Raw genomic sequence first — 19,607 nt, 5'->3', positions numbered from 1 at the left:
CAGACAAAGGTTTTTCCTTGGCCTCTAGGGAGTTGGCATACAAAGTTATCCACAGATCCGTGCAGTTAGAGGTAAAAACACTTTTTGGCCAGTTATAGCGCCACCTTGAGGCTGAGTTGAAATTGTTCATGTGGCATTTTGTCCTCAGCCTAGTGGGAATGTGGGTGCACAATTTCACGGAAATCACGCGATGTGTTCATGATTTGCAGTATTTTGTTTGAAACTGAGCACTCCTGTGAACTTTGGAAGCCAATCTTAACCAATCAGGATGGAGTGTGAGAAATCTGAAAGACCGGTTTCGTTGAATGGCTGTAGAGAGACTGTGTACCAATTTGCGTGATGTTTGGACAAAATCTGTAGGTGTACTGTGCAAAAACTTGTTTTGCACAAAGCGGCCTCCTGGTGGCGCTATAACAGGCCGTTCTGGAAAGTTTGGGGCAGAGGTTCATCGTTGGCATCAGGGAGTGTGTGTGCAAAATTTGGCATTGACCGGGTTAACGGTGGCCGAGATTAGCTGCTAACGGACGGACGGACGGACGGACGGACGGACAGACGGACGGACACACGGACGGACGGACGGAGTGCAAAACATACTCTCCCCCTAGGCCTTCGGCCTGGTGGAGACAATAAACAACTACACTTTAGAAACTAGACCAAATAGACAACTACACTTTAGAAACAAGACCAAATAAACAAACAAGACCAAATAAACAATTACACTTTAGAAACAAGACCAAATAAACAACTACACTTTAGAAACAAGACCAAATAAACAACTACACTTTAGAAACAGGACCAAATAAACAACTACACTTTAGAAACAAAAGCTGCAACCATCTATAATTTACAGGCAACTTTAAAGGAAAAAACAAGCCCAAAGTCGCTTATAATAAACGGACATGGCAACAGTGAGTGTGACCAGAGAAAAGCAGTCACATGACCGTGTGGAGAACATAGAGCTAGATTATGATAGATCGACCACGACGCACAGTATAAACAAATCACACCCGTGTGAAGTGAGAGGCACTGTTATCATATATATCATATATGTATATATATATATATATATACATATACATATCATACTGTATAGATATACACTGCCTGCCTGCCTGCCTGTCTGTCTGTCTGTCTGTCTGCCTGTCTGTCTGTCTGTCTGTCTGTCTGTCTGCCTGCCTGTCTGCCTGCCTCATGTCTGCCCGGGGCTAATCTTGTGAACCGTTGCAATGATCAGTGAAAATTCCTTGGCCTTCGCTCGCCTGCCAGTAAAACATAGAAGTGCTCTCAGTGGCCAGACGCAAATCTGCGAAGACCGTACGGTGGACTCCATGTTGCTCTCTGGTAGGACAGAAGACCATTCTCAGAATCCATTCTCTTCGGATCTAATAGTAATCTCAGCAAGGCTTCTTTGTTAGAGTGGGTGACAATAGTATCACACGAAAAGATGAAATTACCTACCTAGGTTCCATCCTGGAGGCTAATCTTTCCGGTGATAAAATGGCCACCAACGTAATCAAAAAAGTCAATCAAAGAACAAGCTTCCTTTACAGGATCTCCTCACTGGTCAACAAAAACACCTTGAAGACCTTAACAGGAGCCCTCGTACAAGGTTTCTTTGACTATGCATCCACTTCTTGGTACCACAGCACCTCAAAGGCCCTTAAAACAAGGCTCCAGACCTCCCAAAACAAACTGGTCAGGCTCCTACTTGGCCTCACCCCCCGAACCCACCTCACCCCTGCCCACTTTGACAGGCTGGGATGGCTTAGGGTCGACGACAGAGTACAGCATCTTGCAATGGGTCTGGTCCACAAGATTCAATACACCACCAAGATACCCATGTACCTGTCCAAATACTTCCTTAATGAAAACGAAGTCCACACCCACAACACCAGAGGGAGTGCAACAAACCATGTACAACCCAGATTCGGCACAAACAAGGGACTACATTATTTTCGCTCCTATGCCACCAAAATGTGGAACGCCCTACCAACAGTCATTAAGACATGTGAATCCCTTGACTCCTTCAAAACCGCTCTCAAAGGGCACCTACGGATGGCTGCAATTCGAAACTGGCCTCTGTAAAATCTGAACTCCATGTTGCTCCTGGACTAAGGGCCAGGGGGAAGGGGGAATTGAGCAAGGGCCCAATTCCACTATACATTTCAGAGGCAAATATTGTATTTTTAATCCACTACATTTGTTTGAAACCTTTAGTCACTTTTCTTTGCAGATTATTATTAGAAAATATACATTAACCACATCAGCTCCATATACATTTGAAAATAGCAGATCTTTCTTTTTCCGTTTTTGGCTTTCTGCCTTGATTGATAGTTAGGGGCGACTGTGGCTCAGGAGGTAGAGCAGGTCGTCCAATCAGGGCTCAGGAGGTAGAGCAGGTCGTCCAATGATCCATGGGTCGGCGCCTCGGCGGTTCGAATCCTGGCTCCTCCTCCTGTCTACATGTCGAAGTGTCCTTGAGCAAAGACACTGAACCCCAAATTGCTCCCGATGTGCTGGTTGGTGCCTTGCATGGCTTCTGCTGCAATCGGTGTATGAATGGGTGAATGTAATGCACAGTCTATATGTAAAGGTGTATGAATGTGTGTGTGAATGGCTGAATGTAATGCACAGTCTATGTAAAGGTGTATGAATGTGTGTGTGAATGGATGAATGTAATGCACAATCTATGTAAAGGTGTATGAATGTGTGTGTGAATGGGTGAATGTAATGCACAGTCTATGTAAAGGTGTGTGAATGTGTGTGTGAATGGGTGAATGTAATGCACAATCTATGTAAAGGTGTGTGAATGTGTGTGTGAATGGGTGAATGTAATGCACAATCTATGTAAAGGTGTATGAATGTGTGTGTGAATGGCTGAATGTAATGCACAGTCTATGTAAAGTTGTATGAATGTGTGTGTGAATGGGTGAATGTAATGCACAGTCTATGTAAAGGTGTATGAATGTCTGTGTGAATGGGTGAATGTAATGCACAGTCTATGTAAAGTTGTATGAATGTGTGTGTGAATGGGTGAATGTAATGCACAGTCTATGTAAAGGTGTATGAATGTGTGTGTGAATGGGTGAATGTAATGCACAGTCTATGTAAAGGTGTGTGAATGTGTGTGTGAATGGGTGAATGTAATGCACAATCTATGTAAAGTTGTATGAATGTGTGTGTGAATGGGTGAATGTAATGCACAGTCTATGTAAAGGTGTGTGAATGTGTGTGTGAATGGGTGAATGTAATGCACAATCTATGTAATGTATGAATGTGTGTGTGAATGGGTGAATGTAATGCACAGTCTATGTAAAGGTGTGTGAATGTGTGTGTGAATGGGTGAATGTAATGCACAATCTATGTAAAGGTGTGTGAATGTGTGTGTGAATGGGTGAATGTAATGCACAATCTATGTAAAGGTGTATGAATGTGTGTGTGAATGGGTGAATGTAATGCACAATCTATGTAAAGGTGTATGAATGTGTGTGTGAATGGTTGAATGTAATGCACAATCTATGTAAAGGTGTATGAATGTGTGTGTGAATGGGTGAATGTAATGTACAATCTCTGTAAAGGTGTGTGTGTGTGTGTGTGTGTGTGTGTGTGTGTGTGTGTGTGTGTGTGTGTGTGTGTGTGTGTGTGTGTGTGTGTGTGTGTGTGTGTGTGTGTGTGAATGGGTGAATGTAATGCACAATCTATGTAAAGGTGTGTGAATGTGTGTGTGAATGGGTGAATGTAATGTACAATCTCTGTAAAGGTGTTGTGTGTGTGTGTGTGTGTGTGTGTGTGTGTGTGTGTGTGTGTGAATGGGTGAATGTAATGCACATTATATGTAAAGCGCCTTGGATAAAGGCGCTATATAAATGCACCATTTACAGTGCAGACAGACGTAGGGTGACCAGATGTCCCCCTTGGCGTGGACAGTGCCTCGTTGCCAGGACTTTTCAGGCGTCCCACAGATTGAGACCATGTCTCAACAGGTATAAGTGCTTGTCTTTGAATGTCTATGAAACAGCAGTGCAGGGTGACAGGTTTGAACATGTATTCTCAGTTGAGATTCTGGTTGGTTACAATGGCTGTTGCTGTGTCACCCTCCCCTCCCCTCCCCCCCCCCCCCCCCCCTCTCTCTCTCTCTCTCTCTCTCTCTGTCACCCCTCCCCTCCCCTCCCCCCCCTCTCTCTCTCTTCTCTCTCTCTCTCACCCCTCTCTCCCCCCCTCTCTCTCTCTCTCTCTCTCTCTCTCTCTCTCTGTCACCCCTCCCCCCCCCTCTCTCTCTCTTCTCTCTCTCTCTCTCTCTCTCTCTCTCTCTCTCTCTCTCTCTCTCTCTCTCTCTCTCTGTCTCTCTCTCTCTCTCTCTCTCTCTCTCTCTGTCACCCCTCCTCCTCCCCCCCCCCCCCCCTCTCTCTCTCTCTCTCTCTCTCCTCCATACAGTTAGGCTCCCATCTGTGCTGACAGACAGACATCAAGACATTCTCCTGTGACTGAACAACACAACAGACACAACAGACCTCCTGAGACACCGGCTGACACTGTAAGGTAGGACAACAAACTATAGATCTAATAAATGTATAGATACCTGTTTGCACTGTAAGGACAACAAACTATAGAGCTAGTGAATGTAAACTTGTACACTGAGTTGACCCACATCACTTTAGTTTGGTGTTGATGACATTTTAACTCATTAAGGACTGAATCCATGTTGGCTAAAGTTACAGATTATAGACCAATATGTGGCTCTTTAGCCCATTTCGGGCGGGAACCCCTTTTGGTGTTAGCATTATGTTATGCTTTAGCTATTGAAAAATAGCAGACCTACAAAAAATTTTAGAAAAATTGAAGAACCACTGACATATAGAAACATAGCTTTTTCAGAAAACTGTCAGGATGTAGAAGACCTTTTTAGAATCTGATCTCAGGTGAAAATGGGGAATCCATGTTGGGTAAAGTTCTACAGATCATAGAGCAACATGTGTGGGCTCTTTTTGGAAGTTTTTCCATAAAACTTATAGAAGCCATTTTTCTCCTACTTTACTTTCACTTCTGTCATGTTGTCGTTGCTGAACAAGATGTGCAGCAGCCTTCTTTGTGACTGTGTTCACTTCCTGTTGAGCCATGATGTTGTCCCTCGGTGATCACATCCTGTTGCGCTGTTCTCTCTACACAGAGCTACAGTTACATCATGTACTACCCCCCCCCCCCCCCCCCCCCCAGTGCGTGTGTGCGTGTGTGTGTGTGCGTGTGTGCGTGCGTGCGTGCGTGCGGCCTTGTGAGGCAGATTCTAAAGTGGAAGCCCAAACCACACTTGCTACAACATGCAAGGGTCACTGTGGTTGCAACGAGATGCAACTATGTGTAACTCCTCTCGACAGGGACCCCCCCCCCATCTGATATGTTGTTCCAGGGACCCCCATCTGATAATATGTTAATTGTTCCAGGGACCCCCATCTGAAAATAGGTTGTTCCAGGGACCCCCATCTGAAAATATGTTGTTCCAGGGACCCCCATCTGATAATATGTTGTTCCAGGGACCCCCATCTGAAAATATGTTGTTCCAGGGACCCCCCCATCTGAAAATATGTTGTTCCAGGGACCCCCCCCCATCTGATATGTTGTTCCAGGGACCCCCATCTGATAATATGTTGTTCCAGGGACCCCTCCATCTGTAAATATGTTGTTCCAGGGACCCCCATCTGAAAATATGTTGTTCCAGGGACCCCCATCTGATAATATGTTAATTGTTCCAGGGACCCCCATCTGAAAATAGGTTGTTCCAGGGACCCCCATCTGAAAATATGTTGTTCCAGGGACCCCCATCTGATAATATGTTGTTCCAGGGACCCCCATCTGATAATATGTTGTTCCAGGGACCCCTCCATCTGTAAATATGTTGTTCCAGGGATCCCCATCTGAAAATATGTTGTTCCAGGGACCCCCATCTGATAATATGTTAATTGTTCCAGGGACCCCCATCTGAAAATAGGTTATTCCAGGGACCCCCATCTGATAATATGTTGTTCCAGGGCCCCCCATCTGATAATATGTTAATTGTTCCAGGGACCCCAATCTGAAAATAGGTTGTTCCAGGGACCCCCATCTGATAATATGTTGTTCCAGGGCCCCCCATCTGATAATATGTTGTTCCAGGGCCCCCCATCTGATAATATGTTGTTCCAGGGACCCCTCCATCTGTAAATATGTTGTTCCAGGGATCCCCATCTGAAAATATGTTGTTCCAGGGACCCCCATCTGATAATATGTTAATTGTTCCAGGGACCCCCATCTGAAAATAGGTTATTCCAGGGACCCCCATCTGATAATATGTTGTTCCAGGGCCCCCCATCTGATAATATGTTGTTCCAGGGACCCCTCCATCTGTAAATATGTTGTTCCAGGGACCCCCATCTGAAAATATGTTGTTCCAGGGACCCCCATCTGATAATATGTTAATTGTTCCAGGGACCCCCATCTGAAAATAGGTTATTCCAGTGACCCCCATCTGATAATATGTTGTTCCAGGGCCCCCCATCTGATATGTTGTTCCAGGGACCCCCATCTGATAATATGTTGTTCCAGGGACCCCTCCATCTGTAAATATGTTGTTCAGGGACCCCCATCTGAAAATATGTTGTTCCAGGGACCCCCATCTGATAATATGTTAATTGTTCCAGGGACCCCCATCTGAAAATAGGTTGTTCCAGGGACCCCCATCTGATAATATGTTGTTCCAGGGCCCCCCATCTGATAATATGTTGTTCCAGGGCCCCCCATCTGATAATATGTTGTTCCAGGGACACCTCCATCTGTAAATATGTTGTTCCAGGGACCCCCATCTGAAAATATGTTGTTCCAGGGACCCCCATCTGATAATATGTTGTTCCAGGGACCCCCATCTGATAATATGTTAATTGTTCCAGGGACCCCCATCTGAAAATAGGTTGTTCCAGGGACCCCCATCTGATAATATGTTGTTCCAGGGCCCCCCATCTGATAATATGTTGTTCCAGGGCCCCCCATCTGATAATATGTTGTTCCAGGGACCCCTCCATCTGTAAATATGTTGTTCCAGGGATCCCCATCTGAAAATATGTTGTTCCAGGGACCCCCATCTGATAATATGTTAATTGTTCCAGGGACCCCCATCTGAAAATAGGTTATTCCAGGGACCCCCATCTGATAATATGTTGTTCCAGGGCCCCCCATCTGATAATATGTTGTTCCAGGGACCCCTCCATCTGTAAATATGTTGTTCCAGGGACCCCCATCTGAAAATATGTTGTTCCAGGGACCCCCAACTGATAATATGTTAATTGTTCCAGGGACCCCCATCTGAAAATAGGTTATTCCAGGGACCCCCATCTGATAATATGTTGTTCCAGGGCCCCCCATCTGATATGTTGTTCCAGGGACCCCCATCTGATAATATGTTGTTCCAGGGACCCCTCCATCTGTAAATATGTTGTTCCAGGGACCCCCATCTGAAAATATGTTGTTCCAGGGACCCCCATCTGATAATATGTTGTTCCAGGGACCCCCATCTGATAATATGTTAATTGTTCCAGGGACCCCCATCTGAAAATAGGTTGTTCCAGGGACCCCCATCTGATAATATGTTGTTCCAGGGCCCCCCATCTGATAATATGTTGTTCCAGGGCCCCCCATCTGATAATATGTTGTTCCAGGGACCCCTCCATCTGTAAATATGTTGTTCCAGGGACCCCCATCTGAAAATATGTTGTTCCAGGGACCCCCATCTGATAATATGTTGTTCCAGGGACCCCCATCTGATAATATGTAGTTCCAGGGACCCCCCATCTGATAATATGTTGTTCCAGTGCGTGTAGATCTGCTATTTTTGAAAAAATCGTTAAAATGTGGCGCAAATCTTTGAATATATATTCTTTCAGAGCAACCGTTTTTTTTATGCGATTAAGCGAGAAAGCAAGATGCGATTAAGCAAGAATATATATTAAAAGATTTGCGCCACATTTTAACGATTCATTTAAAATATAGCAGATCTACAAGCTCGTAGAACTACGAGCATGTAGATCTGCTATTTTTCAACAGCTAAAGTACATAATGCTTAAAACACCAGAAGGGGTTAACTCTGTATAAGTGTATTATTATTATTATTATTATTACATGGCTACCTAACATAATTTAATACATTGACCCAAACACAACAAAAAAGTATTCCATAATTTGCGCTGGCTGCATCTGGCCAGCTGCAGGCTGGAGCACGTGTAGACAATATGGAGGTTATGCTATGCATGAATATTCATGGTTCTCATAACTTTAAATGTGTCAAAAGGAACTTAGTCTGCTATAAAGTACTATAAATATACTGTATTTGAATGATAGAATGATATAGTTTGGACACTTGGACACATACATTTTCCTGTACTTTGTCTCCCTCTAGATTTCGGTGAGAGATGGCAGAGAGTGGCAAAGGGCCAATTGGAGACGACAGTCTGGAGGACTGGGAATTCATGGCTCAGGGAGCTTTGGGTTGGTCCTTAAGGCCACACACAAGCTCCTGGGCAAAGTGGCCATAAAGCTGCTTAATCATGATGACAGGTATGATGACAATGAGCTACATAATGTATCTATTGATAATTATCTTCATTCACACTATTATTTTATTCATGATCTTAGTCAGTTTTACATAATTATAACATTATATATTATTATAACATTTTGGGTTCTAACTGCTGTCTTTCCCCCTCCTAAACTGACCCCGTACTGCAGCTCTGGTACGTTGTATGCTGCCTTGTGTCTCGAAGCAAGACACATGGAAGATGCAGAGCAGTTTGTTCCCAGGGTCTATGGATGTACCGCGGCCGGCCCCCCATGATGGGCAAAGAGAAGCAGGGTATAGTGATGGAGCTGATGGAGGGAGGCTGCCTGGAGTCCTTTCTGCTCACCAAGGTCTTTATAATTCAACTGAAACTAACTAAATAACCACAACTAAAACTGAAAACGCATCTTCGTCAACTGAACTAAATCAAAACTAGAATAAAAAAACAAAGACGTTAAATAACTGAAAGTGTGTTTACAAATTGTTTGAAATGATAGACACAATGTCCTTTGTTTTAGTTTTTTCCTTTACATTTTTTAAATTTTTTTGGTGGTTCCCAAACTGTGGTGCGTGCACCCCTTGTGGTGCGCATTAATAATAATAATAATATATACGATTTATATAGCGCTTTTCTAGGTACCCAAAGTCGCTTTACAGAAAGAAGTACAGACATATGTATTAGAAAACAAATTAAAAGGTTTAAAAAGGTTAAAAACTAGAAATAAAAATCAAAAGAGGAGCAAACAAGAAGGGTGTGTGTGTGTGGGGGGGGGGGGGGGGGGGGGTTATGTAGGGAAAGCCAGTTTGAAAAGGTGCGTTTTGAGTGTGCTTTTGAACATTTCAGCTCTGATGTGGGTTGGAGTGAGTTCCAAAGAGAAGGGGCAGCCACTGCGAAGGCCCTGTCTCCCCATGTCCGTTTGTTGGATCTGTGGGGTTCCAGTTGGTTGGCAGTGCTTGACCTGAGGGAGCGGGAGGGGACATGGCGGTAGATGAGTTCAGAGACTTAGAGGGGGCCTGGTTGTTGAGGGTTTTGTAGGTGATGGTGAGTATTTTGAATTCAATTCTGGACTTGACTGGGAGCCAGTGGAGTTCGCGGAGGATGGGTGTGATGTGGTCCCTGGATCTGGTTCTGGTGAGTAGGTGGGCGGCGGAATTTTGAACATATTGTAGTTTTTTGAGGACCCTTGGTGGTGACGCCATACAGGAGGCTATTGCAGTAGTCGAGTCTGGATGTGATGAAGGCATGAATGAGTGTTTCAGCGGCCGTGTGGATAGCTTGGGACGAAGGCGGGCAATGTTACGGAGGTGGAAAAAGGCGGTTTTGGTGATCTGGTTGACATGGGGCTGGAAGGAGAGGGTGGGGTCAAGGATGACACCAAGGTTGCGGACTCGGGTGGAGGGGTGACAGTGGAGCCATCAATGGTGAGGGAGAAGTCATGGGAGGAGCGGGGTGAGTGAGTCAGGGCCAATGATGAGGATTTCAGATTTATTGCAGTTGAGTTTTAGGAAGTTTGTTTGCATCCATGTTTTGATGTCAGTCAGGCAGGAGGTGAGAGTGGAGTGGGTGATGGCGGTGATGGTTTTGGCGGGGAGATACAGTTGAGTGTCATCGGCATAACAGTGGAAGCGGAGACCATGAGTGCGGAGTATCTGGCCAGGGGGAGCATGTAGAGATGAAGAGGAGGGGACCAAGTACTGAACCTTGGGGGACGCCGTGGGTGACAGGTGATGTGAGTGATTGGCAGTTATTGATGGAAATAAAATGCTGTCTGTCAGTGAGATATGATTGGAACCAGGAGAGGGCAGTGTCAGTGATTCCGAGGGTGGATTTGAGGCGTGAGATGAGTATGGAGTGGTGAATGGTGTCGAAGGCGGCACTGAGGTCAAGGAGGATGAGGATGTTGAGTGAACCGGTGTCAGCAGATAGCAGGAGATCGTTGGTGACTCTGAGGAGGGCAGTTTCAGTGCTGTGTTTGGTGCGGAAGCCGGATTGAAATTGTTCATATAGGTGGTTTGTTTCCAGGTATGCAGTGATTTGGTTTGTGACGACTCGTTCCAGAATTTTTGACAGAAATGGGAGGTTTGAGATGGGCCGATAGTTATTGGGGTAGTCAGGGTCGAGGTGTGATGGATCGATGTGATGGAGGCAAGTGGAGGCAAGTTTTAGGGAAGGGGTAACGAAACAGGAGATGGAGATGGCGTCAGAGAGGGATACGGAGAGAGACAAGGGTTTGATGGATTTTAACTTCCGGAACTTTATGGTGCGTTTTAGCTTCTCGTGGGGGGTGGGGGTGTCAATGTGGAAGTCTATGGCAAAGTGATCTGAGATGGTGGCACCAAAATTGGTGCTAGATATTTGGCTGATACTGGAGTTGGTGGAGCAGACTAGGTCGAGGGTATGGCCTTTAACATGGGTGGGGAAATCGATGTGTTGAGTGAAATTGAACAGTGTCAGGATGTCCATAAATTCGGAAGCAGCTGTGCAAGTGGATTTTTCCACGTGGAAATTGAAGTCACCCAGGAGTGTGACAGATGGGGATATGGAACACAGTTGTGTGAGAAATCCTGATAGGTCGGAGAGAAAAGATGGGTTGGGCTTAATATGACTGCGATGACCAGGGGTTTGGGGCCGGATAGTTTGAAAGTGAGGGATTCGAATGATGGTGGGGCCTGGATGGGGATTTTGGTTAATTTGATGTTAAGCCGGTGGATGACAGCAATACCACCACCGGCACGTCCGTCCAGGCGAGGATTGCCCATATAGGAATAGCCGGAGGGGGTAGATTTGTTAAGTGTGATGTATTCCTGAGGTTTTTGCCAGGTTTCAGTGATGAATATAAAATCCAGATGTAGTTATTGATAATGGATTCCTTGAGGTTGAGAGAACGGGAGTTAAACAGTGCGCATTTGAGATGAGATGGTATGCAAGAACCTTCTAGGGGGTGCGTGACATGAAAAGGCTAATGGTGGTGCTATGGTTTTATTTAAAATATATAAACATATTGTGGCAAGTAGGCCTATATGTATAATATAGCCTATGCTGCATTATATATGCCATATTCAGGTTCATATTATGTGCATATAGGAAATATATGTCTCTATATAGCTTATGCAATTTTTATTTCCATGTGGGGGTGCGTCAGCTAGGTCAGGAGGTAACAGGGGGTGCATGGCCAGAAAAGTTTGGGAACCACTGCCCTAGTACACGACAGGCCTACTTACTCTGACCGTTATGAATCCTGCTGCTGGGGGTGGATAATAACAAAGAACTAAAGCTAACACTAAATCCAAAACTATTCTTAACCTTTCTACAGACCCAGTCTAAACCTCCACCCTGGCCCCTGGCGTTCCGTCTAGCCCACCAGGTGGCGCTAGCCATGGACTTCCTCCACTGTAAGAAGAACCTTGTGCACATGGACCTGAAACCAGCCAATATCCTGCTGGATGCCGACTTCAATGCCAAGGTACACAATATACAATAATTATACATCCAGCAGAACTAAATGTCAGGGAGGGACTAGTGGAGAAGAGATCCAGTAGAACTAAATGTCAGGGAGGGACTAGTGGAGGAGAGATCAAGTAGAACTAAATGTCAGGGAGGGACTAGTGGAGAAGAGATCCAGTAGAACTAAATGTCAGGGAGGGACTAGTGGAGAAGAGATCCAGTAGAACTAAATGTCAGGGAGGGACTAGTGGAGAAGAGATCCAGTAGAACTAAATGTCAGGGAGGGACTAGTGGAGAAGAGATTTTGGCCTGTCTACGGTGACCAACAGTGTCAAGTCGACCAACCATACAAACAAAGGAGGCACTGCCTCCTACACCCCCCCTGAGGGTTTTGGACCGACATACCGCCGTGTTCGCTCCTACGATGTTTACAGGTGACTAACTATATCTAGATACATACCACCATGTTCACTATGATGTTTACAGGTGACTAACTATATCTAGATACTTACCACCATGTTCACTATGATGTTACAGGTGAATTCTGTTGCTACTACATCAGTCATAAATACAATGAAGTTTTTATAGTGTGAAAACCTCTTTCTAATGCTTGGATGTTTCCCGTCTTTTTATTAGCTACGGCATACTTCTCTGGACCATTCTCACTGGAGAGAGTCCCTATCCAGCTGGTAAACTATTTGCGCGCGCACACACACACACACACACACACACACACGCACGCACGCACACACACACACACACACACGTAATAAAATGTTCCTCTATTTTATGTAGGGGTGGGTCGGACCATGTTGGAGTTCCACATTTGCGAGAGGGGAGCGAGACCAGATCTTTGTAAAATCGATGTCCAGAAAGCAGCTGGATTAGAAGATCTAGTGGAGCTCATGCAGAGATGCTGGGACTCTGAGCCCAACAAGAGGCCTTCGTTTGCAGGTAAATCTATTCATGCAGAGATGCTGGGACTCTGAGCCCAACAAGAGACCTTCGTTTGCAGGTAAATCTATTCATGCAGATGCTGGGACTCTGAGCCCAACAAGAGACCTTCGTTTGCAGATAAATCTACCTGTCACTGCACCAGTGAGAAGGTCTATTGAAATCACAAAAGATTATTCTTTGCACTAATGAAAAGCGTTTTTGTTTTTGAGGCACTAAACGTACTCGAAAAGTTGCGCAGCTTTTTGCACACACATCACAAGTTTGTGCTTGAAGCCCCACAATACATGTATGAAGATCGGTACACACCTGTATTATGTCCACACTTACAAAAACGTCTCTTGGCGTCATGACCGAAACCAAACAGGAAGTCAGCCATTTTGAATTTATTGTCATTCTGTTAACCTGACTCCGCCAGATGGTGGCAGTATTGAGTTCACCGGTTCCCTCCTCCTGCCTCCATCTGGTCTCTCTCAAGCAGAAACGATGAACCCGTAAGCAGCGGGACAATAATTTTGAGTTGTAGTCTTGTTAGGTTGTTTACATTTGCGCTGTGTCACAGCTTCAATACGTCATAAGTCTCACGTTGATCCCGCCTCTAGCGCCCGCAACTCTTAAATACGTGAGGACTTGGCCTGGGCTGGCCTAGCGGTCCAGGCACCCTAGGGTGGTATTCAGCGTGTCGAGGGTTCAAGTCCTGAGCCCGGCGACCTTTGCTACGTGTCTTCCCGCATCTTTGTCCCCCTTTCCTGTCAAACTACTGTAAAACCTATCAATAACTTTAGGCAAAAGGCTCCCAATAATATCTTATAAAAAAAGTGATTCTTTCATGTTTTTTCATTTCAGTATGCGTTGAAGTGACAAGTTGTGTTTTTTCAAGACATGAGGAGGGAATCTCTGCTGCCTGTGACCTCCTGAATCCCCCTCCTTCTGTTTCTGCTCCTCCTGGTGCTCCAGGGCTCACCATCAGAAAGGCCTTTTTAAAACGTGAGTCCATGTTGATACACAGCTTTTACACAGTGGAACTGTTTGGATATCAGTATACAATGTACATAGTCAAATACCAGCTCAGCCTTAAAGACGTAATTAAATAAAGAGAGAGAGAGAGAGAGAGAGAGAGCGCGAGAGAGAGAAAGACACAACTGCCTACAGCTGCTATAGCTACACGCAACGCGCACTGAGACAGTTTTTACAAGTTATGTTGTGACGTGGAAACGTGTCCACGCTTGTCAGTCTTTACACACACACACACACACACAAAGTTTGTTGTGACGTTGAAACGTGCGCATGCGTCAGTCAATTTCATCATGTGTACATACTGTGTTTTCTCTAACAGATTCCTCTCCTCTGTCATTGGATCCAAACACAGCGAAGAGAACCCTCGTCCTGTCAGAGAACAACAGGAAGGTGACTGATACAGATGTAGACCAACCTTACGCAGATAATCCTCTGAGATTTACCTCTAGGTCTAATGTGTTGAGTAAAGAATGTATATCTGAACCGCGTTACTTTGAAGTGGAATGGAGTGGAAAGTGGGTTGGTATAGCAGTGTGTCAGGATGACATCAACAGAAAGGATTGGGGTCCATCATGCTTTGGATCCACTCCTCAGTCATCGATGTTATATTACTCTGATTGTTATAAACGCTACATGTCCAATCACAACAACATTGACACTGAAGTGTCAGGAACTGTTCCCTCCACAAGGGGGAGCCACAGGGTGGGGGTGTATGTAGATCCACCAGCAGGTGTTGTGTGTTTCTACCATGTGTGTGGAAACACAATGAGTCTCCTTCATACAGAGAGGATGACCTTCACACGACCTCTGTATGCAGGGGTATATGTTGTTGCTGCTACAGCAGAGGTCTGTGAGATCTGGTAAACATGTTGAACCCAGGGGGGCAGTCAGACAGATATTTTGTGAAGCCACAAGGAAATCGGGATTTCCTGAAAGTTCATATAATGGCCTGTTGTGGCGCTGTCATTGGACCCAAAAAACCCCATAGAAGTCCATGTATTTGGGCCCAACTTCACCTAGACTGTATTACCTTAATAAACATGGTAATTAATACTTTTTGCTTCCAGTCACTAGTTTAAAGTCTAATTTCTAATGTCATAATATTCTTTTTGGAAAATTATGGTCCCATTTATAAAGAAATTACCATAAAGTCGCGCATGTTCTGAGGGGCGTGGCTACCGTTACAGTCTATGAACGGGATCCCCCACCCACTCGAGTCAAAATAAAAACCAACGAAGAAGAAGGGGGGAAGTCCCGCCTCGTTGTCTGGGCCAGCCAATGGGCCAGCTGGGCCCAAACGGATCTAGAAAGATGGCGACTTCCATTGCAAGGAATTTTTGGCTTCATTTTACGTTCATGTTAGATCCGGGGAACGCTTTGTCCATATTTTTTACAGTCTATGGTTGAACCCCTAGGGGTTCCCAACCTTTATATTGTCACGGACCGGCTGACAGTTCATAAAATGTTCAAGGACCGGCGGGGGGGGGGGGGGGGGGGGGGGGGGGTCATCGTACCAAAACCTAACGTTCTCATGGAAGACAGTTGACTGGCCCTTAAATAGGCTACCCGCTGCTATAGGCCTATTATTGTTATATATCATTGACCTAAATGGCGTTATATCATTATCAACAATGATAGTGTGATTTATTAAAAAAGGGTTATTCTTATGTCTTTTTCATAAATTGCTTTGGACATGTGGAAAACTTAGTTAAACATGTGACACATTAGGCCTATAGGTAATACTTTACCTGGATAACATCATCTTTTCGTTTTGACATGAAATAATAATCCTGTACAGTCACCATGTAGCGTTTGGTTTCATTAGCGTGATTGTGACAAAAAAGCCTGCAGCTGCTGCTGCCCTCAGAGCATACATGAACGGTAAAGATAGCAAGGATTGGACAGTGCTATACGCAACATGGAAGTAACACTGACTCGAAGCCGTTTATAAATCACAGTCAGTGAACAGACGAGTCAACTTTTCACCGCCGTTTGGTGTGTCGTCGTCACCGTCGTCCGTCCGCCCCCCCGCCGCATAATCAGAAGCGGGAAAACTTGGAATTCCCCTCTCGCGTACCACTAGTGGCACGTGTCCCGCGGACCGGCACTGGTCCGCGTACCGGTGGTTGGGAACCTCAGCTGAGCGGGTTCTCCAGGGCTCTGTACAATTTAGGCATTTAGCAGACGCTCTTAATCCAGAGCGACTTACATTAAGCAAGAACAAAAAAGCATGGGAATACATCACATAAAAAGCATTTATCATGCAACATGCGTAAGCTAAGAACGTAACAGTGGAATATCTATATAATGAAACTATACATACATATATATATACTATACTATGTTATACATATGTACTATGACGTGCTAGGACTACCTACAATGCAATTATAGTGCTGTCTACATAACATGCTATACAGACGCTATAAGTCTGTATCAAATGCTATCTAAGTCTACTCTGTACTTGGAACTGTCTAGGAAAATGTGTAATTTCCTTCGTTTTTAAAGCGGGTTTTGGCAGGTTTAGTTTAGATTTGGTGAAAATGCTAAATTCAGATTTTTTATTTTTTTAACTAGTTTAAGTTTTTATGTAATGTATTGGTGCCACGATCAGGGGCATTCAAAAAAGCAAAATAAATAAAATACAATAAAATATCAGATCAGCCTCGTTTGACATCTTTTTTTTCTGTGTTTAAATGTTGAAAAAATAAATATTTTATTTAAGGTTTAGCATTATTGATTGATTTATCATGGAGATAACGACATAAATTATTATTAAGCCTATTAAACTCACAAATTCATACAGCTTATTTACATAAAGTATATACACTTGGAGGTACAGCATTGTGTAAACAAAGTCTATACAGTGGGAGGTACAGCATTGTGTAAACATAAAGTATACAGTTGGAGGAGGTACAGCATTGTGTAAACATAAAGTATATACAGTTGGAGCATTGCATTGTTTGATACATGTTGGGAATAAAGTATTTTTAACAAATAGCAGCATATCTTTCCTCTAGATATACAACATAAAAAGAGACTCAAATTAAAGATAAAGCAGAGGAAAACAAAAACAATCCTCAGGAGCTCTGGAAGCTACTAAACAACCACAGCTGCGGTCAGAAACTAAAACCAGGTTTGCAAACATAATCAAATCGAACGACACCCTCATCACTGGCAAGCTTGACGTAGCCAACTACTTAAACATCTTCTTCACAAACATTGCCACAACCTGGTTAACAAACTGCCCTCCCACTCTGGGCGTTTTGGTGTAGAGCACATCAAAGCCTCCTAGGTGTTTGTAAAGATGATTTTAAGCTGACAATGGTAACAACTGAGGAGGTACTTAAAAAACGGAGTGCCCTTCAACCCCACAAGGCCACTGGCCATGACAATATTCCCTCTACATTTCTCAGAGACTCAGCCATAGCTCCAATCCACCGGCTCTTTTAAGAGCCACCAAATGTGTTATTTGAACAGAAATTATTAATTTGATATAGACTAGCCATGCACTTTAAACTAACATGACTTAGTTGATGTAACTCCCTCAAGTGGTTTCCTCATACTGATTTATTTGAAAGCTTCTAATCAATCCTCCTAATCCACCGTGAAAACTAAACTAAGACAAAATACACCCATGTTACAATTAACATAAAACGACAGCATGTACGGTAGAGGCAAACATTTTACATAACTTTATATAATTGCCTTTATAAAATCGCAGAGAGAACTTGATTTTGTTAGAGAACAAATGAGCAGGTCGCGGGGGCCAAGCTAAACGAGACCAAAACGGAATGTATTTGGATAGGAGAGGAGGATCGGAGGCCGGCCCTGCTCATGGAGGTGAAAGAGGAAATGAAAATACTTGGCATTTTCTTTGCTAATAGGGACTGTGCTAAAAATAATTGGGACAGAAAAGAAACTGAAATACATGCCGAAGTTGAAAAATGGAAAGTTAGGGACACAACTTATAAATCGAGAATAGGGATTGTAAAAACATTTATTTTATCAAAGTTATTGTTCCTGGCCACCATTTTTCCGCCACCTGAGAAGTGCATAACAATAATTAATAGGATGTGTGTACGTTTGATTTGGGGAAACAACCGGGAGGTTACCAAAAGGATTTTTATGTTTAAAAGTGTGAAAGAGGGAGGCCTTGGCGCAATGGACGTCGGCAGCAAAATAATGATTGCATTCTGTAAAAATGTGGCTAGGGGCATTCTGTGTGGAGCAGCTTGGGTAGGAGACCTCAAAACATGGAGAAAACAGAGGGGCAGGGGCAGACTGTCACTGCCATACTATAAAATGGGGATTTCACCACAAAACATAGCAATTTAAATATTAACTGGGGAACCCAATCAAATAAAATAATATATAATTTAATAAGTAATAAGATATATGGAGGTATGGTACGTTTTAAACACTGCTCCTTTGAAGAAAGTAAAAACCTAGTAAATAATTTTAACAGCGGCCTCGTCACTGGAAACATGCAGGACGTTATGTGGCTAACTGCCCACGGTAGACTTCCAACTAGAGCAGTGGTTAAATGGAGTTGCTTTGTGACCACAACGGAATGCCCCATGCCAGACTGTGAAGAGCTAGAGACCATATTATGGCACTTGCTCATCGACTGCAATAGGTCAAAAGCAATCTGGAGCAAGATGCACGATATAGGCCTGAGGGTGCCATGCCACAGAGACATTTTGTACGGTATTTTTAACTGCGGAAAAGAAAATTATGATATATTTTGGGTTTGTATTAGCGTGACAATTTTTAAGATTTGGAAGACTCGGTGCAAAATGTCAATGGACAACGTGGTAATTGACGCAAACACTGTTTTTAAACATATTAAAACCGAACTTAAAAGGAAAAAAACAATGGACCTGAAGAGACTGCACACACACCTAAACTGGCCCACCTTGGCACTGTAGTAATTCTAGAACAGCCCAGACAAATAGTAATATCCTGATGTGACTCCCGGTTGCGTCTACATGTTTTATACTTTTAAATGTTCATGCTGAGTGTGTGGCTCTGGGGGTCTTGCTGCATGCCAGCGGATAGACACACATGGCACCAAAGCATGGTGCTATTTGTTGGCGGGTGGCGAGACCTTCAGAACAGCACATGCAGGTGCAGGCATTTGGGCGTTAGGGGGTGCTGCGGATAGTACACATGGCACCAAAGCATGGTGCTGTTCGCTCGCGCTCTCTGGCGCCTAGGTGTCTGTGCTTTTTGATGTATGTATTATGTATTATGATGTATGTATTTGATGTGATGTATTTATATGATGACAAGCAGCATATTATCTGTATGGATCTCTAAACGTTGATATATGAAATGTGATGACTTGTAACTTTGTGGAAATTTAATAAAATACTTAGAAAAAAAAAAAAGCTAACATTTTACCAAAGTAAAATACAGACAGAAACGAACAACATACCCGGTTGGCTGCGCGCAAAACAAAAGGGGTATCTCTTCAGTCTTCAGGACCTTATAACCCTTCTTATGACTTTAGTTAGACATGCAGTCTCTTGTGACCTTTTAACTTTAAAAGTCTTTGTGTGCGCAGTGTGAAACGGAGCTTCTGCACCTTGCTGCTTCTAGATGCTTGTT

The 19,607-nt window shown here is 44.0% G+C and overlaps 2 protein-coding genes across 2 annotated transcripts in view; both read left to right on the top strand.

The window, feature by feature from the left end:
• LOC310870334 (receptor-interacting serine/threonine-protein kinase 2-like) overlaps positions 1-13,038 on the top strand; it is a 76,379-nt gene extending 63,341 nt beyond the window's left edge. The window contains exon 6 of the mRNA XM_083781517.1: positions 12,978-13,038. The gene's annotated coding sequence lies outside the window, so the exon portion shown is untranslated. The remainder of the gene's footprint in view (positions 1-12,977) is intronic.
• Positions 8,830-12,716, top strand: LOC310871377 (receptor-interacting serine/threonine-protein kinase 4-like; the record flags this gene model as incomplete). Its single annotated transcript, XM_083782862.1, has 3 exons — positions 8,830-8,928; positions 11,893-12,042; positions 12,660-12,716. The coding sequence occupies 3 exons, from the start codon at positions 8,830-8,832 to the stop codon at positions 12,714-12,716; spliced, it is 306 nt and encodes a 101-aa protein (XP_083638988.1).
• Positions 13,039-19,607: the final 6,569 nt, after the last annotated feature.

The sequence above is a fragment of the Protomyctophum parallelum genome, assembly GCF_964188405.1.
Source record: "Protomyctophum parallelum genome assembly, chromosome: 14".
Taxonomy (NCBI): Eukaryota; Metazoa; Chordata; class Actinopteri; order Myctophiformes; family Myctophidae; genus Protomyctophum; species Protomyctophum parallelum.
This window is presented reverse-complemented; position numbering and strand designations above follow the sequence as displayed.